The sequence below is a fragment of the Geotrypetes seraphini genome, chromosome 2 (genome assembly GCF_902459505.1).
Source record: "Geotrypetes seraphini chromosome 2, aGeoSer1.1, whole genome shotgun sequence".
Classification (NCBI taxonomy): domain Eukaryota; kingdom Metazoa; phylum Chordata; class Amphibia; order Gymnophiona; family Dermophiidae; genus Geotrypetes; species Geotrypetes seraphini.
Window position 1 is genome coordinate 319397420 of NC_047085.1, and position 12628 is coordinate 319410047.

Sequence of the window (12628 nt, forward strand, 5' to 3'; positions counted from 1 at the left end):
TACAAGATCGCCACCCAAGATCTTTATCAGACAGTAGATCTGAGCAGCCAGAGCCAGGGGTCCTTTCGTGGATCACGGCACTATTGTCAATACTGCACAACAGCCTCTAACCAGAGAGTCCTTTAAGGTTCCAGACAGAAATTCTCCAGGAACTGGAGGAACCTAGGTTCCAGTTCCTGCTCCACAGTGCCAGCCAAAAAGCCACAGTGAGCCAGCCCTCAAGCAGCTCCTCTGAAGATTGGAGGTCCTCTCTCAAACTTTCTGGAGACCTGGGGACAGATAACGACAGGGTTACAAGATAGAGTTTATGCATTGTCTCTCTGACTGGTTTGTGGATTCACCAGTGGGCCGGCCAGAGAAGGTGTGAAAAGTCCGGGCAACATTGCAAAGGTTGCTAGATATTCAAGCCATAGAACCAGTTCCTTCAGAAGACTCGGGCTTAAGCAGCTACTCGATATACTTTGTTGTGTTGAAGAAAGGCTCAGAGGAGTGGAGACCTATACTGGATTTCAAAAACATCAACATGGTCCTGAGTGTTTCTCTGTTCTGGATGGAGACTGTTTATGTTCAAATCTTTTTTTATTGTGAATACAAAAATAACAAATAACAAAGAATACAGCAAGATCAAGGGAACCAACATCCAACAATACATAGTTTTCTTGAATAACAAAAGTAGGAAACCCATGCCCCCACCATCCCAACCCTACCCATCCACCAAGATCCCCCAATGCAACCCCCCCTTCCCCCTCCAAAGAAGTATACAGAAGATGACCAATAGGTCTCAAAGGTTCTAAAGGCCCGTACTCTTGTGGCTCATGGGCTACCTTAGAAATGATCCCCCCCCAAAAAAAAAATACATGCAGTGACCGATCCTGGGAGCAAGCGCATTGAACACCAGCAAAGCTAAACAAGAGGATTCAAAAGGAGGCTACGACCTCTAGGAGATAAGGAAGCCAAATAGGATCCCCAAACAAGCAGGAAACTATGCCATCGACGAGGGTGACCAACCACCTCTCGGGCCTCTCTTGTGGCCAAATTATGCACCAAAGATCTCCAAGTCCAAAAAGAGGGAGGCTCAGAACAGTCCACAATTGCAAAATGCATTTGCGAACAAGAAGACACACCTTACGACACCATTGGGGACCCTCCTTATGGAGGCCATGGAAAGCCCCAGTCAGATCTAAAACCAAGTGCTCTACAGTACCTGAGATGGGACTCAGAAATAAGCCTTGGATATAATGGACTATGGACTCGCAGAAGTAGAGCAGGGAGAATTTCTGGCCACCCTGGACTTGACAGAAGCTTACCTTCGCATACCAATCTTCCTGGAACACAGAAAGTTCCAGAGATTCTATGTGTTGGGGAAACACTACCAAGGTCAGTGCTTCCCTTTGGGCTGGCAACGGTGCTTTGAACTTTTATCAAAGTTATGGTGGTAGTGGCTGCTCATCTCCGCAGAGTGGGTTGGCAAGTACACCTGTACTTGGACGATTGGCTCATCAGAGCACCATCTCAAACAGAAGAAGAAAAGGCAGTAGCGGCTTGTGGAGACATTACAGAATATGAACTTTCAAAAGAGGCACCTAGTTCTGGTACAATTCCTAGAATATCTGGGAGTTTTATTCAACACAGCAGAAGGCCAAGACTTTCTTCCTGAAGCACAAAAACAGAAGCTTTGTGGTCAAATTACAGACCTGTTGGCCAAGCCAGCACCAACTGCGTAGCATTACCTTCAGGCCCTTAGGTTAAAGCAGGGGTGTCCAACCTTTTGGCTCCCCTGGGCCGCATTGGCCGAAAAATTTTTTTCTGGGGCCACACAAACACTAACACTAGCCGATGAGGAAAAAAAAAGATTGAGCAGGTCCCAAATTTGCAATCACTAATATAGAAGTTGTACGTATCTAATAATAAACCTTCATTAAAGGGACACTGTGGAGAGGAACCCAAAAAAGCAGTAATACTTACCCTGACTGAGTGATCCCTCCACGTGTACCGCTGGCAGTGGGAGCAGCCACAGGCTTCCGCATCCCCATTCTGATGAGCAAGGATGCGTGGATGCGTGCTTCTGGTTCTCCCATTCACTTCTATTACAGCTATGGTGAGCCTCTTCAGAGGTGAGCCTCATCAGAGCAAGGATGCTGAATCAGCTGCCAGCAGCGCACGTGGAGGATCATTTAATCAGGGTAAATATTACTGCTTTTCTGGGCCTCCCATTTTGAGCTTAGGCTCACTCAAAATGAATATCTCCCCTTCTGTAGCTAGTAGGGATCCCCAAGCCTCACCAACTGACGGCCACCTCCTCCCCCTCCAACTTCCCAAGTTCTGCAGCTGGCAGCAATATTGCATAGTGGCTGCTTTCCCTCCTCCCTGCCCCCCCTTGGCATTCATGCATTCATGAAAGCAGTGGCAGTTTGAGGATATTGCCATTGGCTGCAAAGCTTGGAGATTTGGGGTTGCAAGACTAGAGGAAGATGTCTCTAGTTGGCAGGGTTTGGGAATCCCCACTAGCTCAAGTATTTATAAATAGAATTCAGGCAGGGAGAAACTTTGGTGCCCATCAACTAATTATTGGCTCCATTCCGTCCCCCAAATCAGCCATTGAATACAAAAATAATTGTGATGCACATATCCCAAAGCTAACATATTCTAGTTAATAAATTCAAAATAAAACAATTTTTTTCTACCTTGTTGTCTGGATGTTTTGTTTTTCCATCATCTTGGTCCCAGTTTCTCTTTCTGCTTTTTGTCTGTCTTCAACTAATTCTCTTTTTCAGTGTCTGCTGTCCATTTTTTTCTCCTCTTCTCTCATTCCATTTCCTTCTTATGCCTGTCTCTAATGTATTGTTTTTTCCTTTTCAGCTTTCTTAACTTTTTCTTTTCTTTTTTGCCTCTATCCACTCAAATCTTGCCTTTTTTCTCACCCTTCTTCTTTTTAAATGTTCAGCTTCCTCTTAATTCTCCATCTTGTCTCAGTTCCTAACTCTCCCATTTCCCATCTCACTCTTTGCCCAGCCTCCTATTTCCTGCTGTCTACTCTCCATTACCACATTTTTACCACTGTACTCACTGCTCTGTCACTCATCTTGTCATCTCCCTTTTGACCTCATCCATCTGGCTCACCACTTTAAGAATCCCCCTCCATCTCTCCTCTAGTATAATTCCCTGTCCTTTTCTTTCCATCTCCTAGCATCTTCTTATCCCAGCTCTCATCCCTCCTGCCCTCCTATGGGTCCATCCCCACTCATCTATCCCCACTCCTCTATCCCCATGGTCCAACATTTTGCTCCCTCTCTTTTCTGTTTTTCTTCTTTCCTCCCCACCTTGATGCTGAACAATGAAATGGAGGGGGAAAAAAAGAGAGATGCTGCATCTGTCTGCCTTCCATCCACAGACCTAATATTTCTCCCTCCCTCCCTTCCATCCCCAAATCCAACTTCTCTCCCTTTCTCTTTCCAACTGCCGCCATCCCATCTCTCCCCCTGCCTGCCTTCCTCGGGTCCACCATTTCTCCCTTTCTCTTCCCAACAGTTCTCCCTTCAAGTATCTCTTTCCCTCTTCCTCCACACCACCCCAGATCCAACATTTTTCCCTTCAGACTATTGCCCACCATCTTTCTGGCCTGTTTCTGGCCATCATCTCTCTGTCATCTGTTTCTGGCCCTATAAGCTCTCTCCCCATATCCAATCTAGCACTTCTTTTAATACCCTCCCCCTCTGTACTTAAAAAAAAAGTCCAGGAGGCTTCCTCGGCCCAGTATGTTCTTCCCCTTCTCTCTCCCCAATTGCACCATCTCTTTCCCTCCCTCAGACACCCAATTCTCCCTTTCTATTATCTCCCTCACTTCTGCATACTGCCCCCAGCTCTCTCTGCCTTCTCCTGAAGGGCTACTGCTGCTGGTGTCTGAAACTCCTAGTTCCTAAGCCCGTCGATGTTTTGGTTTTTTTTTTCTAATTCTTTATTTAAACACAGATAGGAAACAAGAAAAACACAAGGATCCCAATCTCCTGAAAAGTAACAACCAAACAACAATGTCCCACCAAGCACAAGAACTGTGTTGAACATTTTAAAGAGAACAAAACAGAACCCACCCTTCCCCACCCCCACCCCCAAGAGACAGCTCAATGACCCCCTCCCCGGTACCTTCCCCAACCACCTAGAAGACCAAGTGGAGCCACCAACTCCCTATATCCAAGCCACAGCCCAACCACCCAGGAATCCAATCACCGCTCCCCTCCCCCCATCACCTCTCAATTCTAGCACAATCCATTCCCTCCACTGAGAGAAATTGACCCCACACCTCCTCAAATTGCTGCAAGCGCCGAGTTAGTAAAGCAGATAGTCTATAGCGCTCACAGACCCAGGGTAGGGTAGGCACCGTTGAGCTCTTCCAATGAAGGGCTATCACCCTCCAGGCAGCCATGAAGGCCAAATGGGTCAACTTGTCCTGCGTGTCCTCCACAGCTCCAGGCAGCACCCCTAACAATGCTCGAATATGTTTACCATCTTGCCAGGTGCCTCAGTGATGCAGTGTTTTCTGTCTTGCTGGCGCCCTCCTCCACCTTCCTGCAGCGTTCGCTGAAAGCCGCAGCAGCGGCTTCCATGCGCCTCCTGCGGCTGATCTGGAAGCGTTCCCTCTGACGTCGTGACGTCAGAGGGAACGCTTCTGGGTCAGCCGCAAGAGGCACATAGGATCTGCTACCCGCGGCTTTCAGCGAACGATGCAGGAAAATGGAGGAGGGTGCCGGCTAGACAGAAAACACCGTATCACCTCGAGCGTGAGCGGGGCTGCACAAAATACTTCTTGGAGCCACATGCGGCCCGTGGGCTGCGAGTTGCACACCCCTGGGTTAAAGGCAGCCACAATAGAGGTGGTGCCCTGGACAAAGGCACATATGTGCCCCTCTCCAAGATGCATTGCTGTCTCACTAATTGGTTGCCTCAGAGAATCTGCCTGCAAGTTCCATTCCCTTGAACAGCAGCAGCCAGAAGCAGCATGAACTGGTGGCTCCACCCACAGTCTTTAGCGAAAGGAATCCTGCTCCAGATCGATTCCTAGGTCATCCTAACAATAGAAGCAAGCTTGTTGGGCTGGGGGACTTATTGCAATGGTCACCCAATTCAAGGACAATGGACTTTGTCTCAGCGGAAATGGTCTATCAACAGGCTGGAATTGCAAGCCTTTTGTCTGGCGCTGCAACTACTGCAGTCTTTGCTGGAGAGCAAAGCAGAGTCTTCTCTGACAATTCCACTGAAGTGGCCTATGTTAATAGGCAGGGAGGCACCAGGAGTACTCCGCTCCAGCAGGAGGAGGAAGCATTGTTCTGTTAAACAGAAACACACATGCAGGTGATCTTCAGCGCACGTGGCCAGGGTGGACTATATTCAAGATTGACTTGCATTTTATTGCATTCCTTGTTCATCTCAGAAGCTTGTTAATGTGTTAACTACATTTCTGTTTCCTCATTGATTGTTTTAACTTCATCTGAGCATATCAGAGTCCTCTTATCGGGGAATTCCCCGTATCCCTCCTTCTCCTGTCTTCTCATGGGCTGTCACCAGCTTTGGTACAAATTGAAGGGGGCAGCAGAGACTGTGGAGAAGGATGAGGAGTTGAAAAGCTGTGATTGATATCTTCTGCAGTATGGTCATGAGCACAGATGGATAATCCTATGGTTCAGCATACCATCCCTATCTACTGGGAAAAATATTATCAAGGTAAGAACTTAATCTCTTTTTTGTGGTCAGCTAGATTATATCACAGGATTGTAATTTTTGGTGGTGGTGAAGATGGTGTGTGCTGAGCTGGGTTACAGAATTGCATTTAATATTTGAATTGTATATGAGGTTGCAATGCTTGCATGTAGGGGTCAGTACATATTACATGGAACATACTACCATGGTTACATATTTATTTATTGGGATTTATTAACCGCCTTTTCATGAAGCGATTCATCCAAAGTGGTTATTTAGTACTAGGTGTAGAACATTAGGCTATAACCAAAAGTCATAACAAAAAGTATCTGACTTGATCCGATCAGTCAAAATTTGTTAACTGCTTTGGGTCCAGTTTAGAGGCTTTCTTGTGGTGTGTATTGGTACACATGGTGTTCTACAAGCTACATCACAAATTTGGACTGACTGATTTTAACCTTTCTGACATATAAAATCTCTCTTATGGAAAATAAGTTGGAATCTAGAGGTGGACATTGAGAGGGGGCCCCCTTATGTGCAGAACTCTTTCATTCCTGAGAGAGAGAGTTGTACATAAAACAGCTGTAACCACGGCAAGCAAATGATAACAGATATAAAGAATATCTCTCATAATTTGGATGTATTTGTGAGACACACAACTATACAGGTAATATATGATAAGAACTTGTATGTATATATGCTCCTCTATCAGTTTAGTGTATTTTTGTGTAGAATATGTAATATTGTTATATTTTTTGTATATAATATTTCCAGTGTACAATATTACATTACATTATATTACATTAGTGACTTCTATTCTGCCTGTACCTTGCAGTTCTATTTTAATATTTTTTTAATATATTGCCACGTAGGTTTAAGTTATATGAAATTTTTATTGATGAGTGTGATTTAATATATGAGTACATTTGAATGTATGTATATTGTTTTGTTTTTATTTGTTATTATTTAGACCCCTGATGCAGGCTCTTAGCCGAAACACTGGCCATGTCAGATCTTTTTGAATAAAGAGCATTTTAGTACCAGTTCAATCAGGCCTTTGCTTTGCCTGAGTATTTTTGTAGTGAAATAAAAATGGTTGAGAAATCAAACTAAGCAAATCAAATTCTTCTATCCTCGTGATCTGTAGCGTATTAGGTGGGTGGGTGGGTCTCTCTGCAGTATCTTCATGTTGAAAAGTGGATCTTCTTTCTTTTTTTGCATCTCGTAGCTATAAAGCTTCACTGTCTGGGTGTTAATACTGTAGAAGAGGTTCCTGAGATCATTCATCTGGATGAAAGAGTCTTACAGCTCTTTTGAATAGCTATACTATTGCTTTTCATGTTTCATCTTAGAAATCTATGGTGCATTGGTGCTTTTACCTGGGTACTACAACTCAATTAGGTCATCACATACAGAAGCTTAGCAGCTGATCAAAATATGGCTTGATGAGGGGGAGGGGGTGGAACCAAGAGTTGAATAAAGTGTGGTAATGATATCAACATTTCGCATTTGCTGAAAATAAGCAAACATATATTCTATTTTTTCCTTACCTTTTGGAAAGATGTTAGCAGGCAAATGATCCAAACTGTCATTTCTCTGGACAGGTACTTCATGCTGGACTTTGATTCTGGGATTCTGCAGTATTTTGTCAATGAACAAAGTAAAAACCAGAAGTCACGAGGGAGCCTCCCGTTAGCTGGATCTGTAGTCTCTCTCAGCGATGAAGCTCCTTACATGCTCATAGTGTACTCTGCCAGCGGAGAGATGTACAAGCTTAGAGGTACAATGACATCATGAATATACCATGTAATTAGGATGTAAAATTTGAATTAAATTATCAATCATTTCTGTTATATATAGCAGATGTCCATAGTGTTGCAGAGACAAACAAGGACTGGTTCCTTCTCCTTGGAGTCTGCCATCTACTTAGGTCATAGAGAACATAGAGAAAAAACAAGGGTGAAGATCTGAGTTAAGCGGGAGGCCATGATAGGGTAAAGCTAAACTGTACAGATTACTGCTGGGAATAATTGAGGAAGGGGCAATTTGTTTGAAATATTTTTATTGACATCAAAGGTAAATAGCAACAGCATAATACTGAACATTAGAAAGTAAACACATTGTACAACATGCTATATTGTTGTGGTTGTCTAGTCATTGTTTACATTGGTTGGTTTTCCATATGCACATATGTATTTTCGGTGTCAGGTCAAAAGCGCGCCGGGACAAAGGCGCGAGCAGACAACTGAGCGCAGCGCGGAGGCGTGCGCTGAAGAAAAAGACTGTTTTTTTAGGGGCTACAACGGGGGGTGTGGGGGGGAACCCCCCCACTTTACTTTATACAGATTGTGCCGCGTTGTGGGGGCGTTGTGGGGGTTTGGGGGGTTGTAACCCCCCACATTTTAGTGAAAATTTAACTTTTTCCCTGTTTTTAGGGAAAAAGTTACGTTTTCACTAAAATGTAGGGGGTTACAACCCCCCAAACCCCCCACAACGCCGCCACAATCTGTATTAAGTAAAGTGTGGGGGGGGCTACCCAACAAAACTCCCCGTCGCAGCCCCTAAAAACAGTCTTTTTCTTCTGCGCGCGCCTCCGTCTTGCGCTCAGTTGTCAGCGCGCGCCTTTGTCTTCCGCATTACTGTCTATGAACCGTATTTTCTGTTGTATTCTTGTGTAGTCTTCAATTATATTTATTAATGGGTTTAACATGTTTGGGGAAAAGAGGGTGAGGGAGGCAGGTCCTTATATACATATACATGGATGATAAGAGATGTACCATTATATTCTGTTATTGTTATATTATTACAAAGTCCTCAATAAAAACTGTTGATAAATGGAAAGCAATAGAAGTAACCCCCTCCCCCCCAAAAAAATGCTGTCCTATCCTACATCCCAATCGCTTGTGATCTTTAGCTACGCTGTGGACACCAGTTTTTATTTCGCTCCAATCGACACCTCTACAACGTGTCTACCCGAGTGCATGTATGCACAGTGCCACTTTCAAGCCAGACTCTTGATAAAGGCACAGACGCCGAAACGTCGAGCCATTGCGGCATATTCATCAGTAAAGTGATTTTTTTGAACCTTACACTTTTGGCTGATCTACTGACATCCTGCCCTCACGACTCCCTCGTTGTGTGCTTTCATTTCGTTGTTGAGGCCTGTCCTTGGCTTCCGATTCAGTGTGGGCACAGAAGGTGCAGCGGAGCTCAGAGGAATTCAAGAGGAGGGAGAACGAATAAATCAATCTAATAGTTCCTCTGCCAACAATTGGGAGTTATTTCAAAACACCTCTATAAGAGAGTGCTATGAGCTTTTAAAATAGATTTTTAGGATTTTTGTCAAGGTTGACTTTACGAGCACACAAGTTGTAAATGTTACATGGCAGCTGCTTTATGTGTTTTTTTCTGGCACTGAATGAAACAGCTAAGCAATTCCTGTGCAGTTTTTTCTTAGGTTGGTAAGTTAGATTCTAAATCATTATTTGGCAACACTTAGGGCTCTTTTTACTAAGCTGCGCTAGCGGTTTTAGCATGTGCTTAGCGCGCACTACATTGCCATGCGCGCTACACGCTAACGCCTCCATAGAGCTGGCGTTAGTATTTTCCAAGTAGCGCGGGGGTTAGCGCGCGCTAAAAACGCTAGCGCACCTTAGTTTAAAGGAGCCCTTAGTAACTCTTAAATGGCCTTAAAACTGCTGCTGTGGTCAAGCGAGATACTATACTTCAGTCTTAAAGAACTTCTTGAATACTTTAATGCATATGGTATTTTTCATGAGTGAATTTTAGATTCTACTGATGGGCTGAAAACTTTATAGATGCCAAGTTGCAATGACATCTTACGTGGAACATTTTTTGATATAAAGAAAGAGCACATGCAGTCTGAATCCTGAATTTATTGTACACCGACTTTACCTCCTTTTCATATTGTACCATTGAGATGGTTGTTCTTTACTTTCTCTTCAACAAAGTCCTTTTGACTAGAAAAACCCACTTCAGCTGGGATCTCTAATATGGTGCAAGCCTTGTACTTTTTGTTCCTGTTTCAGCTGCCGATGCAAAGGAGAGGCAGTACTGGGTAACTCAGCTTCGATCCTGTGCCAAGCACCACACAGAAGCCAATGCAAAGGTAAGTTGTTGAGAAAGAGACTAAATATTGTTCAAAGGTCACCATGAAACCTGTAAAATTCAAGTGTATACCCATGGATCCTTTTCTATAAAAAAGCCCCTCTGATTCAGACGTTCAAATACTTGAAAGGTATTAACATAGAATAAAATATTTTCCAGAGAAAGGAAAATGGTAAAACCAGAGGACATAATTTGAGGTTGAAGGGTGGTAGACTCAAGAGTACTATTAAGAAATTCTTCTTTATGGAGAGGGTGGTTGATGCCTGGAATGTGCTCCTGAGGGAAGTGGTGGAGAGGAAAATGGCGACAGAGTCCAAAAAAGTGTGGGATGAACACAGAGCATCTCTAATCAGAAAATAATGGTATATATTGAAGAACTAAGGCCAGTACTGGGCAGACTTGTAGGTCTGTGTCTTGTATATGGCCATTCAGTTGAGGATGGGCTGGGATGGTTTAGATGGGCTGGAGTGAGCTTTGACGGAGACTCAAGTAGATGGAACCTAGGCAAAGTACCAGGCAGAGCTTTAGGTTTCTGGCCCAGAAATAGCTAGAGAAAAAAGGACAATTTAAATTAAATCAGTAATATAAAGAGAGGATACGGTTGGGCATACTGGCTGGACCATTTGGGTCTTCAGCTGCTGTCATTTACTATGCTATGTTACTATAAACCAGTGTTCTTCAACTTTTTTACACCTATGGACTGGGGGAAATAAAATAATTATTTTGTGGACCGGCAAACTAATAAGACTGAAATTAAAAAAAACCCCATTGCCACCCTGTCCCCGCGAGCTCGGTCCCGTTAACCATCTGATCCCATCCGCACAAACCTCAAATAGTTATGATTTTATATTGAACATATTTTATTAAAGTATAAAAAGAAACAATATTCTGTACAATTGTCATTTTATAAATATAAATAATACAGGGCAAGGATCAACAAAACCCCCGTCTCCCCTCCCCTTCACATATATCCCCTCTACTATCAAGAAAACTGAATAAGCCAACTTATTACAGAATGCTGCACAAATATCATGCTAACAGAATACCGCAGTCACACATGGCAGGAATGGTGTTAGGGGGAGTGCAACTAGGGCAACTGCCTCCTGGTCAGAGAGAGCCCTAAGCCAGCTGGAAGCTAAAGACGCACTGCCTGGGCTTTGCACTCCCCAGTTATGTCTAACATCAGCTCTAGCAGGATACATATTTTAAATCTGATATATTCTAATCACAAGATAGAAATAAAATTATTTTTTTCTACCTTTTGTCGTCTCTGGTTTCTGCTTTCATCGTCTTTTCACTCTCTTCCATCCAGCATCTGCCCTCTGTCTCTTCAATCCAGCATCTGCCTCTTCCATCCACATTCTGCCCTCTAACCCTCCCCCTCCAATATGGTATCTGCGTTCTTTCTATGCCCCTCTCTCCTACACCAGATCTAGCATCTTTGTCCCTCTTTCCTTATTTTTCATCTGACCCCCCTTCCCAGCATCAATCTCTCTCTACCTTGTCATTCCTCTGTCTCTCCCCTTTCCCTCATCTGATCTCTCCATTCCATCCTGACTCCTTCCCCTCCTCTAATCTCCCTGCCAGCTGTTTCCTTCCAATGTTTCTCCTCCCCTGTCCAGCAGTACCTTCTCCCTTTCTTCCTCCCCTTATCCAACAGTAACTCTCTTCCCTTCCCCTTCTCCCCTGTCAGCAGTAGCCCCTTCCCCTCCCTTGTCCAGGAGTACCCCTTCTCCCTTTCCTCTTCCCCTTATCCAACAGTAATTCTCATCCCTTCCCTTCCCCTTCTCCCTTCCCTCCTTCACTCTCCAGCAAATGTTTCCTCTATGTAGGTTAGCGACAGCTCTGTGTGCTTTTAACTTCGGCACACAGCTGCCCCTAAGCAGTATTTTAGTGCGGTTTCATGAGGCAGCCTCGGGGCCTTTGGTAGGCTGGCCCGCTTCGATGATGCGATGTGGGCTGGCCTACCAAAGGCCCCGAGGCTGCCTCTTGAAACCGCGCTAAAATACTGCCTAGGGGCAGCTGTGTGCCGAAGTTAAAAGCACACAGACCTGCCGCTGCTTTTCTGGGGGTGCGGAGACATACGCGGCAGGTGTCGTTGGTGGCAGGCAGGAGTGCCGGCATAGCGACGGCAACAGGAAGTTGCACGTCAGCTGATGCCGGCACCTTTTGCTGCGGCGGGGTCCTGAATCCTTCGTGGACCTGCAAGATTTTTTTGTGGACCGGCACCGGCGGTTGAAGAACTGTGCTATAAACAAACACCTTTGTCCTTATATTAAACAGAATCATATCCAATATTATATCATACACCAGCTCTCAATCATTTGTCAATATTATAACTTTTGCTTTCCCAAAGGAGCCTTCAAAAGTGATAATCTAGCGGTTTAAATTTAGCACCGCTAAGATTTGATTCCAGGCACTAGCTTCCTCATCGACTCAATATTCAAACTGCGCATAAAAACATCTTTTTGAAGACTACTGTCAAACTTCTGCAATTTCAAAAGAACATTCTGAAAACTTATCTCAAATTGATATCCAATGTTCAATAGCCGACACGCGTGTTTCACTGGATACTGTGCTGGGGCAAAATTTTCTAAAAACAATATGACAAAGCATCAAAATCATGTTACTCATATGCACCTTATTCAATAACCAACACATTTTTACTCATAGAATTCTTACATGTGTTAAGATTCACTACATCCTTCATTTCTGTTTCACCAGCTTAGCTATATGGTGCTTTATCGTTCAAAAGCCACTAAAAATCAGCGATGTGCAAAGTACATGTATGATTATAATATTGGATATA

At 44.1% G+C, this 12628-nt stretch overlaps 1 protein-coding gene across 2 annotated transcripts in view; it reads left to right on the forward strand.

Moving 5' to 3' along the window:
- Window positions 1–12628, forward strand: part of OSBPL10 (oxysterol binding protein like 10) — a 365516-nt gene that overhangs the window by 121687 nt on the left and 231201 nt on the right. For both annotated transcript variants that reach the window (XM_033930110.1, XM_033930109.1), the window contains exons 2-3: window positions 7296–7471; window positions 9741–9820. In XM_033930110.1, the coding sequence (XP_033786001.1) occupies window positions 7296–7471; window positions 9741–9820 (256 nt within the window). The remainder of the gene's footprint in view (window positions 1–7295; window positions 7472–9740; window positions 9821–12628) is intronic.